General features: G+C 44.2%; 1 protein-coding gene across 2 annotated transcripts in view; it reads left to right on the forward strand.

Moving 5' to 3' along the window:
• LOC119973064 (receptor-type tyrosine-protein phosphatase gamma-like) overlaps nt 1–17,324 on the forward strand; it is a 1,019,600-nt gene that overhangs the window by 762,259 nt on the left and 240,017 nt on the right. For both annotated transcript variants that reach the window (XM_038810525.1, XM_038810526.1), the window contains one exon: nt 12,145–12,329. In XM_038810525.1, coding sequence (XP_038666453.1) covers nt 12,145–12,329 — 185 coding nt within the window. The remainder of the gene's footprint in view (nt 1–12,144; nt 12,330–17,324) is intronic.

Genomic DNA, 17,324 nt, shown 5'->3' on the forward strand with positions numbered 1-17,324 from the left:
CCCCGCCCGCCTCCCATGAGAATACTTCGTAGGGGAGCTCTGAGGACAGCACCGTATTCGCTGCAAGCTGTCTTCCCCACCATCCACCAGTGCAGAGACATACACCTCGGTGGGTGCCAGTACTGGACAGGCTTTTGGGGAACATTCTGCTGAGCACCATACAGTTGCCGATGCACATCTGGTGGAGGCAGGATCGCCCAGGCAAGATAGCAGTCGGAGGTTTGCTGGAATGCAGCACCCAGCTGGGTCTGTCAGATGCAGAGTTTTTGGACCAGGTTTACCCAGAGCTAATGCAGAGGCTAGGGTGCGTCCGAGATATTCAGAGGGGGATGTCAGCGACACTCCAGCAGGGCATCGACATTGTGCTGCAGACATTGGGGAACTGGCAGGTCTGGCAGGGCCAGATGATGCAGGGGCAGCCAGGGCTCGGTCCATCTGCCACTCCGTCCCGAAGTGAACTTCAGGAACCTATGGGCACTGACGGGGAGGAGGGGCACTGGGTCCAAACCTGGAGTCACCCAATGGAGTGGTAACGGCGCCCACCAGCTCCCCCGAGATTCACGCCCCTGACAACGGCGAGATTCAACGTCAGCACCTGGAACAGGGTGGCACGGCAGAGCATGTGCTAGCGGCAAGTGCACGGGCCCCTCCGGACCATAAGAGCCCCCAGAGGACACCAGCCAGGAGCATCGAAGGCAGGCCGCCTCCAGACAGGGGTCAGACTATGGCATTGAATGAGGGAGCACCAGCACTCAGCTCTCAGTGGGTTATCATCACCCCCTGCCCTCAATAGTGACCCACTGACAGTGCTGACCCACTCCCATCACCTTGGAGTGATGTTACACAGAACTTGTGAGGATGGGACAGGGTGGGGGTGGGGGGTGTGGTGAGGAAGGCTGAGGGATGGTAGGAGGTGTGGTGAGAAGGGGGTGCGGAAAGGGGAGGAATTGCTGACGGGACCATGTGCTTTGTGAAGCAAATGACGGTAAAGGTCTCCCTGGCCCTCGAAGCCTGCCAGGCTCTTGTGCTGCTGCCTGTCCTCCATCCACCGACTGGTCCTGCGGGGCCTCCCCTGGCTCGTCCTCCAACCCCTCCTGATCCAGTGTCTCCACATCCTTGTCCTCATCCTCCTCCTCAGAGGTGGCTACATGTTCCTCCACCTCCATCTTCAGCACATCGCCCCCCTGCTATGCCAGGTTATGGAGGGCACAGCAGACCACCACAAAGCAAGCAAACCTTCAGGGGTGTACTGTAGAGCACCATCAGAGCGGTCGAGGCATCGGAACCACATCTTGAGGAGTCCGACGCACCACTCAATGACCGGGTGGTCGCATAAGCCTCATTGTTTGGGGTGTCGGCATCGGTCACTGGCCTCCGTACTGGCGTCCCACTCTGTAATTCCCGTGCAGGCTATTACAGCCAGCCACTTTGATTTTCTGGCAGCTTTGCAGTCACAGCAGTGCTGGTTTTGAGCCGGGCAGCTGAGGAGAAAGACGGCCACTGCGCATGCGCGGGTTCGTGCCGTCTGCGCGATGAAGTCATCCGCGCATGCGCGGGTTGGAACCGACAACCCGCGCATGCGCGGATGACTTCACATTCTCGGCGTGACTTCACATTCTCGGCCGAGTTCACAACGGCCTTCACGAATTTGGCCCCCTGCGGAGAATTCCGCCGATACCTCCACTCCCTTCCCTGTAAATAGGAGACAGGTTGAGGTAGGTGATGGGCAAGCCACATGCTGCATTTTATGAGTCTCCCCAGCATTAAAACCGGCTGGCGGGGACCGCAGCGTTCCACCCTATGTATTAAAGTCACTTGTGTCAGTACATACTTTTCAATTCACTACGGTTAGATTTGAAACAATCTTCAGACTTCAAACCACCCACAGAAGATCCCATATTGAAATCTCTGTCCCCTGCTTTGAAATTTTTCATTTGTCTAAAACATTTAATATTTCTAATGTGTGCCATTTATGAAATGACACATTGATCTGCTAAACCTAGAGAAAATTCTGGGCTGCTGGTAATGACATAATGAATTGAATAAAAAGGATTAATGTAATTGAGACCTTATGATTACTGATTCAACCTTCATGCAAAAGTGAGCAATGCTAAAATAGCACTAGTTCTAGACATTCTACAAATGGACGATAAATCTGGGCCCAAATAATTTCAGAACCACAGTTGTTCTAAGTGCCAATTTAGCCATATTTTGTTGTATCTCTCATGGCATTTCCAATGTTTTTTTAATGATTTCCACAATTCACCAATTATTACATTGGGATCTTTTGAAAATTTATGACACTGATCGTTTTCAAAATACCTTCTGATATCCCAACAATGGTGAGGTTTAATGAATTATGGTATACTATAATATTCACTGTTGATAGCAAAATTCTACTTGTATGTTTAATAAAATTTCACTCTAGATCATGACCATCACAAATATTCCTCCAAAAGGTGTCCTGAAATTGAATTCAAACACCCTCCTAATTATTAAAGGGTGGCACAGTGGTTCGCACTGCTAACATTTCCCTCCACAAGTAATATTAACCTCTTCTTCCATTGCAATTTCTACACAGAATTTCAGTATTAACAACCATGAATAACTGCCTTGTTACAACCAGTAATTTTTCATGGTTGCTATGCTACATTGTACAACATTACCCCTCGAATGCATAAGAAACACACTTTTAATTTGTAAGTGGGATGGAATTAATTTTCCTGTGAAACAATATTCATATGCTTGGGATCCTTCTCCAATGCCTGTGAAATAACCATATAAAAATGGGGATTGTTTAAATAACAAATTTACTCCGTGAGAAAAGCATTTTGCATTGAGATCTGTACCCACTGAAGAATTAGTCACAAAATTGTGGAGTTGACTGCTCATGTGATTGATGAATGATACTGTCTGAGAATCTGCCACCTCAAACCACACATTACAAGATAGCAACACTTCAAAAAGACTGTCATGGAATATTCTTATTCAGCTGCAATCAAATATGGATCTCAGGTGCAAATTATTTTTGAGTATTTTCTGAAAATTTGAATGTTTTACATTCTTAGTAATTTTCACATTTTACAACTTGATATGATGCAGTACATGAGAATATATAACCTACATTCCTAGACATTGCCATACAAGTTAATGGTATACTATTCCTCACTTAATGTTGTGAATAAAATACAAGACCATTCAGCCAAACAGTTGAGATGTTTGCACCAAAGTGGTTCAATTGTACTCGGAATTATCTGACTCTTTAAACTTCCCCTCACTCACATTGTATTTTAAGAAGAACATTGTTCTCGAGAACATTTGGTTACATTCAGTGTGATTTAGGACCTCATCGGGCCTGAATTGGTGTCGGGACAAGGCCGTTGAATCTTGCCAGAGGCCTCGCATAAGATTTGTGACGCTCGAAGCGTCTCGTGAGATTCAACTTAATCGTGCCCTCACTGGGCAAGATCTATGCGCTCACTGGGCAAGATCTATGCGCTCACTGGATTCTCCCAGTGCCCGGGATTTACTCCTGGCTGGTCGGGCATGAGGCAGGGTGGCACCCTTGCACTCCCGCTGATATCTGGGCACCTTTGCACTGCCAGGGTGCACAGGTAGCACTGGCAGGGGCACTGCCAGGTTGGCAGTGCCATGGTGCCCCCAGGCCAGGAGTCAGACTAGTGGTGCCTTGCCTATAATAGGTGGAATGCGGGGATGACTCGAGGACCCCGTAAGAGATAGGTTGGGTGAAGTGGCCGGTCGTGCGGAAGCCGTGATGGGGTCGCTGTGGGGGGGTCGAAAGATGGGGGGACCTTAAAATTTGCCACCCCGATCCGCAAGTAGTCTTCCTGCAATGGTGAGCTAAACTTGCTACTGCAGAAATTGCTCAAGCGCGACCTCAATGGGAGATTCTTCGCTGGGCCAAAAAAGGGGCAAAGAGTTGCTAAATAGCGTTAGCGCTGAGAAGCAACCTGCCAAACGCACCCAAAACAAGACATAACTTTTTTTGCTTTCATTACGCCCATTATGTATATACTTTTTTATATAAATTTAGAGTACCCAATTAATATTTTCCAATTAAGGGGCAATTTAGCGTGGCTACTCCACCTACCTGCACATTTTTGGGTTACGGGAGCGAAACCCACGCAAACATGAGGAGAATGTGCAAAGTCCAAATGGACAGTGACCCAGAGCCGGGATCAAACCTGGGACCTCGGCGCCGTGAGGCAGCAGTGTTAACCCACTGTGCCACCGTGCTGCCCTCCGTTATCTATATTTGCCCAATCTTCACTTGAACTGATTTCAGGCTGTTCATTATTTTGAAGGTGACCTACACATTTATGCTCTGCCTTGGATCTCGATGAGGATACCTTGAATATTCACCTGTAGCATCGTAATGAGCATCCAATTTATGTCAATGTTTCACTTCCTTTCCCCTGAAAAGAACATCTCAGCTCGCAAATTATGCATGATTAATGTAACATATAATAACTGCAATTAAATTGAAAATGCAAGACACTCATTGTGTATAAGCTACTAAAGATATGGGGAATAATGATATTTGACCCATGAGTTCTGCAACATTTCAGTTAAGTCACCCTCCTGTCACTGTAGGTATTGCAATACAAAGTCCAGTGGCTGGCATTGGTGGGGTTAAGGTCAGCTAAACAAACACTTCCAGCTTCCATAGAGATTGTATCACATGTTGTTGCATCGTCCCAGATTTAAGAGTAATATTGTACATATTCCTGAAATGAATGACTGAATTGAAGCTGGGATTGCCATCTAATCAGGTTTGGTGCACAATGTCACAATTCCCCCCACCCTATGCGTGAAATTGTGGAGCGGGAGGGAAAGTTTTGGTCATTTAAAATCAATTGTTATCTCCGGTAATGCATGATTTTACAAATAAATACAGATTTCCTACAACCATCTGTCACAAATTATTTTTGAGAAGATAATTTCCATAAATACACAGTTTATGCATTTATGCTACAATCTCCTACTCCTTCTACCCCTGGAATTCTGCCAACTCTGAAGCCAGAACACAAGGGCAAGAGCCATGGGTCTGTGATTTATGTGCACAAAGCACTGTGATCACTACAACATTTCCAAACCGATGTTGCTATATTAAACACTCAAGTCAGATATCCTTTGTTAATTTTGTCATGGGTAGGCACTGTAGCTTTAAACTACAATGACTTTGAGAATAAACATAAAAGCTTGAATTCCAACAATCTTAGTTAATGCATTGTGATCATTTCCACCATTAAGCTTAAATACCACATGAGAAAACCTAGTTTACAAGAAAATAACATTGACCCACAGCTTGTAAGTGCAATGGGTCATTGGTGAATGAATGTTCAGTTGCTCCAGGTATTCATTGATTTATATCCAGCAGTAAATACAATAAGCTTGAGTCATTACAGTTAATGAAATTGTGTGCTAATAGCTAATTATTTTAAAATGTAAATGAGCGGACCTGGTTTCAATTCCTCCTCTAGGATTGATGTGGAGATGCCGGTGTTGGACTGGGGTGAGCGCAGTAAGAAGTCTTACAACACCAGGTTAAAGTCCAACAGGTTTGTTTCAAACACGAGCTTTCGGAGCACTACTCCTTCCTCATTCACCTGAAGAAGGAACAGTGCTCCGAAAGCTCGTGTTTGAAACAAACCTGTTGGACTTTAACCTGGTGTTGTAAGACTTCTTACTGTCCTCTAGGATTTGCATTTTACCCTCAGGCGTTTTGGGCTTGGTGGAATGAAGAACCTCGATAGATAAAACCTCAAATACTCAAAATGGTTCTGCTTATTTTGGGAAAAGGCCAGACTTTTGTGCGAAAATCCTTTGCTTGTTTTCTCTCATATAATTTGTAAGGAAACACAGTCTGCACCGATCCTGCCGTAAGAGTGCAGGAGGTTAGATTAATCAAATCAAGTGTTTAATTTAAAAAAATTATGTCAGGGCTAGATGAAGAAAATGCAAAAGTTAAAGTGTCTGATGTGTACAAATCAGAGGGGTTGCTGTTTGGTAATATTTAGGCTTGCACTGCCATCTTTTGTCCAGAATTTCTCTTGCAACTCCTTGGCTGTTCAAGGATTTCTCTTATAATCAAATATTTCTGAAAGCTGGAAGCTAAATTTTACTATAATTACATAGCATGGGAAAATATTGCTCCTTTTTAAATTATCCAAATCAAAATGGTGGTGCTTTTTGTATGGTTCTGGCAGTGGAAGAAGATCAGTCTGATCCCTGGTCAGTATTTTTTCTCTTTGGCATTGAATAACTCCACTCTGTTTCCTGCATTTGTCTCATTTAAAGGCTCCTGTACTCTACAGGGTTTTTAATTTTAAATTTTTGGATCTTTTTTTCTTTCACCGCATTTTGCATGCCTTTTTATTACTTTAGCCATTTTCTGGTTCTTTAATGCCTTTTTATTTCTTCTTTGAGGGTTAGAATTAGAATCACTACCAGTGCAGAAGGAAGCCATTCGACCCATCGAGCCTGCACTGACCCTCCAAAAGACCACCCGACCTCGGCCCATGCGCCCCACCCTATCCCCGTAACCCAGTAACCCCACCTAACCTTTTGGACACAAAGCGGCAATTTAGCATCAACAATCCACTTAATCTGCACATCTTAACTCTGTGGGAGGAAACCAGAGCACCCGGAGGAAATCCACGCAGACACACGGGGAGAATGTGTAACTTGCACTCAGACAGTCATGCAAGGTCGGAATTGAACCCGGATCCTGGCGCTGTGAGGCAGCAGTGCTAACCGCTGTGCCGCCATGACGCCCACAAAGGAATGTGTGAAAACCACTCAGCCATTCAGGCCATTGAGCATGTTTCACCATTCAATGTGATTATGGCAGACCTGTGCCTCGACTTTATTTGCCTGCCTTTCTTCCATATCCGTTGATATCCTTACCAAACAAAAGTCCATTGATCGCAGTCTTGAAAATTTCAATTGGGCTAGTATTTTTAATTTTTTGTATGAATGAGATTCGGATTTCATGCCTTGTGATAAAAAAAATTAAAAGCCACTCAAATCTGTAAATTGCAGTAACTGAGACTTTATTTAGAAACATATTTGAGAGACATAGCCCTGCTCCTATAAGATGTCTGACTGGTACCAAGACTGTGTAACTGTGTAAATATATTATATAAATATATAATATATTATATATTTTGGCTATCAGCCTTTCACTGTAAATCCTAATAAGCAGCATTGTATTTACTGCAGCTGTAATTTAACTAGCAGAAGGCTGAAATCTGTGCTTTTTACCACATTTTTACTTATCTATTCTGTGAAGGTCATTACGTTTATGAATTGTTACTTTCCTGCACCAGCATGCTGAGAAAGGGCTGTAATAGCTATTATTTTAAAGATGTTAATGCTCAGAACTACATTTGCCTGTTTCAAAACTAATAATGATTACTGTCAAATTATTTAAATTACCCCACCCCACTTGAAGGTTTTTTTCCTGTTGTTGTGGATTCTGCCATCACAGGAAATAGCTTATTTGTGTCTACTCTATCAAATCCTGCAATCATTTTAAGTACCTCGAGTATATCACTCTTCATTATTCTAAACACAGGCAGAGTCAAGCTATATGCATCCGTTCCTCAAAATGTAGCCATTTAAGGCCTGGTATTTGGTGAATCCACACTGTTTCCCATCTCATGCCAAAATGCAGAAATTTCCTGAGGTTTGGTGCCCAAAACCGGTATGCTGTCGTCCCGATGAGGCTTGGTCAAGCCTGGAATCACTTCCTTAATTTTGAATTCCCCCCATGTCTGCATGGGTTTCGCCCCCACAACCCAAAAGATGTGCAGGTTAGGTGAATTGGCCAGACGAAATTGCCCTGTCATTGGCAGAAATGAATTGGGTGCTCTAATTTTTTTTTAATTATTGAGAAAAAAAATCTTTGGGTGGGATTCTCCGGGACTCGGCGGGGCGGGCAGAAATGGCGCAGTGGAGTGGCGGGAATCCACCACACCTTCAGGGGCCAGGCCAGCGCCGGAGTGGTTTGCGCTCCGCCGGCCGGCATGGAAGGCCTTTGGCGCTGCGCCAGCCGGGGCCGAAGGGACTCCACCGGCTGGCGCGGGTCCGCACATGCGCAGGAGCATCAGCGGCTGCTGACACCACCCCTGCACATGCGCAGGGGGGTTCACCTTTGCGCTGGCTATCGCGGAGGCTTACAAGGCCGGCGCGGAGGAATAGAGTGCCCACATGGCACAGGCCCGCCCGCTGAACGGTGGGCCCCGATTGCGGGCCAGACCACCGTGGAGGCACTCCCCGGGGCCAGATTGGCCCGCGCCCTCCCCCCTAGGACGCCAGAGCCCGCCCGCGCCGCCAGGTCCCGCCGGTAAAGGACCTACTCCAATCTACGCCGGCGGGACCTGCATAGAACGGGCGGGACTTCGGCCCATCACAGGCCGGAGAATCGCCGGGGGGAGGGGCGCTGCGAGCCGCCGCCAACCGACGCAGCGCGATTCCCGTCCCTGCCAAATCTCCGGCGCCGGAGAATTCGGCAGCTGTCGGGGGCAGGATTCACGCCGCCCCCCCCCCCCCCAGCGATTCTCCGACCCGACGGGGTTCGGAGAATCCCACCTTTGAATTCCAACCCCTTATTAATCTTTTTGATTACTTTTTGTTTTCGACTACATTTAAATTAACTTTTAATGATCTGTGTACACGGACACCTAAATCATTTTGCTCCTTTGCAGCAATTAGCCTCTCACCATTAAGAAAATATTGCAATTTCTTTTCATATTCAATGTGTATGGCCTCACATTTCCCAACATTGAACTCCAATTTTCCCACAAAATTAGCCTCTGCCCTTTTGTATCTTCCCATTCCTCAACATAGAACAATAGAACAAAGAACATACAGTGCAGCAGGAGGCCATTCGGCCCATCGAGTCTGCACCGACCCACTTAAGCCCTCACTTTCACCCTATCCCCGTAACCCAATAATTCCTCCTAGCCTTTTTGGTCACTTAGGGCAATTTATCATGGCCAATCCACCTAACCTGCATGTCTTTGGACTGTGGGAGGAAAGCCTGTGGGAGTGACACCCTTCAAGCTATAAGCTTCTGATGACAGGCTAGCAACTGGTTCCAGCAATAACTAGCTATGGAATCAGACAAAAGTCTGCCTTTGTGCACCATTAGGTGCAGGAAAAACAAATTAAACCTCATCCAATGCTTTCTTGATGTTCATATGGACAATATTCAAAGACACCCCCTACACCTGCTAGCAATCTTCTCAAAACATTCAATCATTCAGACGCAACGTGCACTTTACAAATCCATGCTGACTCTCTTTGAATAGTACCTACTCGTCCAAATACTCAGCCACTTTGTCCTGATGATAGTTTCCAGTAAATTCCTATCATTGATGCTTTTCCTTTCAATCCCTTCTTAAATAATGGAATGAAAGTTGCAACTTGGCACTCCAAAAAACACACTGCAGAATCTACAGAGCTTTGGAAAATAGTGGCTAATGTATCTGCAATTTCACCACATATTTTTTTTTTTATAAATTTAGATTACCCAATTATTTTTTCCAATTAAGGGGCAATTTAGCGTGTCTAATCCACCTACTCTGCACATTTTTGGGTTGTGGGGGCGAAACCCACGCAGACACGGGGAGAATGTGCAAACTCCACACGGACAGTGACCCAGAGCTGGGATCAAACCTGGGACCTCAGCGCCGTGAGGCGGTTGTGCTAACCACTAGGCCACCGTGCTGCCCCGACATATTGGTTTTTAAGGCCCATTATTTTCTTCATTACTATTTTATAACTTGCACTAAATCAACTAAGCTCCTCCCTTTATATTGCAGGCACATTGTCTTTTTCCTCTATTATGAAAATGGATGTCAAGTACTTCGCTATCAAGTCTGCTATTTTGTTGTTATTTCTTCTGACGAGTTTCTATCTTTCTAAGAAACAGTTTGCAGACAGTTAATCTATTTATTTATTTTATGGTTACAAGATCCATTCTATTTCCCTCCAATGGTTTTCAGAGATATTTTAGAACTTTCTTAACTTGTTTTCAGTTCAGATGAAGGTTCCACATCAGATATGTTAACTTGGCTCTTCGGTTTATAGATGTTATGAACTAGTTGCATTTTCCATTTTTACATTACATCTGCTGAGTATTTTTACGAACAAAAATATTCATGTTTGATGGTTCTCTGGTACTGTATGCCAATGTGTTAATTTGCAAAATACACTTTTTGAACTTTCCTATTTTAGCTTCTCATTTGTTAAAAACCATTGCATCAAAGTAATTTTAAAATGCACCTCTCCACACCTCTCACCCCAGTACAAATAATAAATACATGCAGTCGAAACAAGGAACTCTTGTAGAAAGGGTGGCAACAGATCCACAAATTGTCAGGTGAAGCAAGCAAGCAGAGAAATGAAGCTGGGACAATCTCACTTCAAAGCAGTCAAGCTTTGTTTGTCAGTTTGAGACAACCAGAAAGTAGTTCTATATGTGTTGTTTGATGAATGGAGTTGCAGAAGATGGAGTTGCAGAAGATGGAGCAGCAGGATACGGATTGATGCCTTGTGATTCCTCAAGCGCAGGTACCAATTTCAATTTGGAGAGAGTCATTTAATTGCTTATAAGGTAGAAACAAATTAGAAATAAAACAACTGAGACCCTTGACGGTGTGTTAATTTCGCCAGGAGCCAAAGCACTAGTTGTCCGCCGAGAACTTGCACGATGTGTGATGAGCTGGCAAGGGGAGGGAAGAAAATCTACCTTTTTAATATAATCCTCTAGTCATAGGCATATACAGATTGTCTAATTTGTATTAACCTATTTAAAATGAATTTATAGTGCAGATCTTTTATCTGTCAGACATGCGACGTTGCTACACATTTAAATTGTTTTTGGTGCAATAATTTGTATGCTTGTCATTAAGTCATGAGTGTCATTAATAATGAGGAATCTTAATAAGCCTGCAGTATTCCTTTATTAAACATTTTTTCAAAACTCCAGAGCAAAATACATGTTGTTCAGTGTATGGAAGGTGCTAATTGCCATAGATACTGTGGTGATATGCATCACTGTAAATACGCAAGGGGTTAATATAAATACACTACAACTAAGTAAACACTAGAGGGAGCACCGGAGATGTCATGACATGTGGACATACAGCTAATGAACACATAGAATAAGACACGACCAATGGGTAGTCAAGACACCCAGAGGTGACACTACCACAAGGGGGCATTACACAACACATATAAAAGGACAGAGCCCACATGCTCTGTCTCTTTCCACAGGCGACACTTAGAGAATAGGACAGGGGCAGATCAGAAGCACCACACCCACCACGTCGCTTCAAGCAGACTGGTTAGTTAGACTGAGTTACGATAGCAAGATTAGCTGGAGAGTCGAACTGATAGAGAACTGTGCTAATGGTTCAATAAATCACATTGAACTTACTTCAAAGTCTGGTGTATCTTTTGATCAAAGCTGCATCGAGTTGCAGCCTGTATTGTCCCAGAGTACATAACACATCAGTTACGACATCAAATGTTTAATGATTGTTTAATTTTGTGCTTTACTCAAAGCAAAAATGGTCACATGACTGTTAAATTGGACAATCTAGGCCAGTTATTTTATAATATGAAGATCTCTTCTAATTAACTTCTATCTCTCAAAGTGACTTAATAATTCATTATGAACGTTTAGATTAGACCCCCAGAGAATGTTACTGTTTCTGTGCTCCTTTAGAATACAGAAATAGAGTAATTCTCAGCAAAACTAGACATTATACTTTACCCTCACTTTGACATATGAAATTGTGGACTTCAAATGCTTATAATCTTGTGTCGGGCATGCAGTAAATATTTTATTCTAATGTGGGTGTTTTAATATTGTATTCTTTCCTCCTACTAACTAAACACAAAATTATATTGCTGCTGTTATAAATGGTGAAAAATATTTTGCTGGAGGATTTTACCGAGGTTGTAATCCATTCTGAAAGCTCCATGTCACATATTTCAGTGTTATGAACGGCATGTATTTTTTCCCTTAAAAGCAAGGAAAGCATAGGTTCTGGGATTTGAGTATTTGGTTATGATCTAACAGGTTAAGTTTTTATTTTTGCCTTTCAGTATGCAGCAGCCCACCAGTGAATATGACTGTCCAACCAGTGAACAGGTCTGCTTTACTCGTCACATGGAACAGGCCAGAAACCATCTACCACCCTCCCATCATGAACTATTTGATTTCCTACAGCTGGACAAAAGATGAGGGGGAGAAAGAGCAAGCTTTCACCAAAAAAAATGATCACAACTTGGTAAGTCCCCCCCCTCATGGAGAAGGATCTGTTTAATTGAAAATGTCAGTGTTTATTGATAGGCAATGGGTGCGATTCAACGAATTGAGAACAAAGTCCCAAAGTGAGCGCAGTTAGTCACGTGTTTCCCAGCACTCTCAGCAACTAGCATTGTATCAAGGGCCTCAGCGGGGAATGCACCGCTGAGGCTGCACATAGCCCTGTTTGTACACTGGGGAACCTTGACAATGCCAACCTGGCAGTGCATATTCCAACTGGCAGTGCCAGGGTGGCACCCAGGTTGCACTACCAGGGTGCCTAGGTGGCACCAGCAGCACCAGGGCACCACCCTGCCCAAAGGGCGTGCAGCTGAGGCCTCCGATCCCCTGGGAGACCCCCATGAGTGCTGTTCCATCTGGTCCCCGCTTGTGGACACCAGGGCTGAACAACATTCACCTGAGGTCTCTGAGGCGAATCCCAAAACCTCAGGTACCACAGGAATCTGCACATTAGAATGAGACTAGCTGTATCGCTCTCATATGCAAATTTGCCAAAAAGTGACCCTGTCCACAATGGATCTTGCGAGGCATTGCGAACCAGGTAGATCCCGGGTGCGGGGTCTCCCGGCTTTTATCCGCCACGCTGTGCCACGGCGGGCTACACTGCCCATACTGTGTTCAGCTCATATTCATTCTGTTTAATTGTAATAATAATAATTTTTATTAGTGTCACAAGTAGGCTTACATTAACACTGCAAGGAAGTTACTGTAAAAATCGCCTAGTTGCCACACTACAGAGACTGTTCGGGTACACAGAGAGAATTCCGAATGTACAGGTGGTCAGCATTAAATGAGGTATTGTGAAGAAAATAAAGATAGTTTTCAGGGATTTATATTTGTATTGGTAAACATTAGAAATAAATATAGGTTTAAGTGGGTTTAATTTAATGTTTCTGTTCCCGGAAGGGTATAACCTATAGTCACGGAGGGCTACGTGTGAAAAATAAATAAAAGGCATCAGCATGTGGGGGGTGCTCAGCAACTGGTGCCTTGTAAGGTAGACGTATTTCAGTTTTTATTCGCTAATTTGAAAACTAATGGGTGACACAGTGGCACAGTGGTTAGCACTGCTGCATCACAACTCCAAGGACCCGGGTTCAATTCCGGCCTCGGTGACTGTGTGGAGTTTGCATTTCCTCCCCATGTCTGCATGGGTTTCCTCCAGGTGCTCTGGTTTCCTCCCATAGTCCAAAGATGTGCAGGTTAGGTGGACTGGCCATGCTAAATTGCCCCTTAGTGTCCAAAAAAGTTAGGTGGAGTTACTGGGTTACGCGGATAGGGTGGAGGCATGGGCTTGAGTAGGGTGCTCTTTCCAAAGGGCCAGTGCAGACTTGATGAACTGAATAACCTCCTGTAAATTCTATGAGAGCAGTTGGTGATGTGTAGAGAGATAGAAGGCAGCTCACACAGCTCTGCGAGAAGCAGTTGGTTTCAGAAGGCTAAGAGGGAACATCTCTCTCAGCCTTGCTAGAAGACAAAGCATACTATAGAGTAATGGATAAGAGGACAGATGCTGGAAATCGAAAGTCAAGCTAGTTAGGAAAACTAGAGAAATTAAGACAAATTTCAAATAAACCTGGAAGTAACAGAATAGAAGAAACTGGGAACCAGAACAGATTAATGTTCAGTAAAGTCACTGAGTTGAAAAAGCATTGGATTGTGAGAGGCCAGGATGATATCTGCAGTAGTGCTAAGGTTTGTGAGAAATTATTGCATTTTGGGAGACGTTATTTGAAATAATTGTGGAAATCGATGGTTGGGCCTCAGAGTTTGTGTAAAAGCCTTAAGACAGAGGAAACCTGAAGGAAGAGGTGTAAAACTTGAAAGTGAAACCTTGATGGAAGCAGTCGAGGGAAAGCATAATTTAAAAGATTTGAGAATGTGACTTTTGAAAGCGGTATTTAAAATTCCTCGTGTGGAAGCCGGTGTTCAGTGAGACAGGGTGGCCCACAGTATAAGAATCATCTGGGGGGATATTGAGGGGAAATCTACAGATATTCACTTGGGTTCAGAGAGAATTGTATTTTACCACAGTCATCTTGTGTGTTTAAAAGGGGCTTTGTCTTATAATAATAATTTTTATTGTCACAAGTAGGCTTACATTAACAGCACAATGAAGTTACTGTGAAAAGTCCCGAGTCGCCACATTCCGGCTGAGACCATTGTAGATTAAGGTGTACTTTGTAATCCATGTTAATCCTAAAACCTGTGTGTAATTGTTAACCGGGGTGGGGGGTAAAGTCCACTTTTTTTATGCTTAATACATGCTTTTTGTTCTCAAAAAGTAAGTTGAAAGTAAGTAACGATCCTGAGACTCTGTTTCTCCATGTCTTATATTTAAAAGCCATGATGTGGAGATGCCGGCGTTGGACTGGGGTGAGCACAGTAAGAAGTCTTACAACACCAGGTTAAAGTCCAACAGGTTTGTTTCAAACACGAGCTTTCGGAGCACGGCTCCTTCTTCACCTGAGGAAGGAGCCGTGCTCCGAAAGCTCGTGTTTGAAACAAACCTGTTGGACTTTAACCTGGTGTTGTAAGACTTCTTACTATTATATTTAAAAAGTTGTGATCTTTTGAGTCAGTGTTCCATCTGGGATCTTCCTGTCCAGTTATAACACCAACTGAATCATAGTAGTGTCACTTAAGCACGTGGCATCCATAGAATTCCTGCAGTGCATAAGACTCGGCCCATCAGGTCTGCACCGACCCACCAAAAGCCACCCTGTCTCGGCCCACACCTCCACCCTGTCTCATAACCCCACCTAACCTGTACATCTTTGGACATATAAAGCAACACATTGGAACTATGGTGTGGTTGAGTTAGGAGCTTGCAATTCTTAACTCTGTAAAGAATGTAAGACTGAATTACGGTTTGATCTAGCACTATCCTTCACCAACTGGTTATCCAGAAATGAAAACAGTGAAATACAGAAATCTCTTTCAATATCACGCATAAACATATTTATTACATTATGCGCAGAGCATGAGAATACAAAGGGAAGCAATTTTAATTACTTTTTTATGGATGAAGACAACACTAGCAAAGCCAGCATTTGTTGACCATCCCTAAATCTGACTAGCTTGCTCGGCAGTCAAGAGGCATTTCTGTGGACCTAGAGTCACATATAAGCCAGTCCAGGTGAGGATGGCAAACTTCATTCCTGAAGGACATTAGAGACACAGATAGGTTTTTCGGACAATAAATGATAGTTTCATGGACAGCGTTACCGAAACTAACTTTCCAGTTCCAGATTATGTTATTGAATTATTTTAAGTTCTACCAGCTGCTGTGGTGAGATTTGAAACTGAGTTCCCAGTGCATTGGCCTGGGCTTCTGGATTACTTTTCCAGTCATATGACCATTACACCACCATCTGCCCCACTGAGGATACTGTTGTAGTAAACTGGAGAGCAGTGAAGTCCATTGTTGTTGGAACATTGGAGTTGTGGCTTCTAATTTTAAGTATCACTGTTGTCAGTCGCTCTTACTTTCAACTCCAAGACAGCAGCCATAAATGTAACTTAAAACTCTTGTCTTTATTTTTTTTTAAATTCCATACATGCACTCTAGAAAAGCTCATAAAAATAGCTTTAAACAGCTAATTAAAGAAAATTCAGACTATATCCTGGAATAAAGGCCGACCGTCAAAACTACTACTTCAAGGCAAATGACTAAGCTAAAATCCCTTATATACCACTGGATTTTTAAAAACATTTATGTCCAAAGACGTGCAGGTTAGGTGGATTGACCATGATAAATTGCCCTTAATGACCAAATAAAAGGTTAGGAGGGGTTAGTGGGTTACGGGGATAGGGTGGAAGTGAGGTCTTAAGTGGGTCGGTGCAGACTCGATAGGCCAAATGGCCTTCTTCTGCACTGTATGTTCGATCTATCTGTCTATCTTAAGCTTCAACAAGACTATCTCTTGCCCATTCCTTGTTTCGTAGAGGTGGTGAATTTCTGCAGTCCTTATGCTGGTCGTGATGGTATTAGATAGGAGATAGGGAAGTCTAGGGCATTGGCCCAGCAACAATGGTAAAATGACAATACATGTGCAAGTGAGGAACAGCCTAACCGCTTTCCATTGACTGGCAAAATGTTGAGGGTGACACAGCATACATCTCAGGGTGGCCATGCAGTTTGGTGGCTTTGGATGGTCAAGGGAATGCTTACCTAGGTCTGTCCCAGAACAGTAGGGGCCAGCTAGTGAGGCTCAGGTGCTGGCCGTACACCTGGCTGAGAAGGAGGTGCGAAGGCGCTGCCGCATCGGGCAACATTTATTCCATCGACGCTTGTCCTTCTAGGATCTGCCAGACCACGCATGTCACCATTGACTCCGGCTCACCAAAGAGACCATGCGCTACCTGTGTGAGATGGTGACGCACCTGACACTGCAAGGGTTAGGAGAAGGACACCTGCTCCAATTGGCCATCAGGTTGACAGTGGTCCTAAACTTCAATGTCTCTAGCTTGTTCCAAGGTTCGAGCAGGGACCTGTGTGGGTCTCGCAAAAGTCCACACACAGATGCATCCGAGGTGCGATGGATACCCTATGTGAACCCGGCAGCAAACTACATACACTTCAACCTCTAACAGGCCTACCAGGATTCCCTTTGCCTTTACTCCTTCCCGTTCCCTTAGCCTTTCACTCCTTCTCATCCCTTAACCTTTGACTCCTTCCAAAAGACCACAGCCACTCCTTCCCCCTTGGAGGGTCATCCCAGCATCACAACTGGGTTTGCAGTATCAGCGGCTCTTAACTGGGACGGAGGATGATGATGAGTCACTATGAGATGAGCTCTTATGCTCCTCATTATATTACAATGTCTGACTCTGGTATTAACATATCACTGTCCGCCTGGTGATCCCTGCTTGCGGAATGGGGACAAGATGTTGGAGGAGTGGGGGTGGGTGATGGTGAACAGATTGGACTGATTCACTGGTGATGCTGTCACAT

Source organism: Scyliorhinus canicula, chromosome 11 (genome assembly GCF_902713615.1).
Source record: "Scyliorhinus canicula chromosome 11, sScyCan1.1, whole genome shotgun sequence".
NCBI classification, from domain to species: domain Eukaryota; kingdom Metazoa; phylum Chordata; class Chondrichthyes; order Carcharhiniformes; family Scyliorhinidae; genus Scyliorhinus; species Scyliorhinus canicula.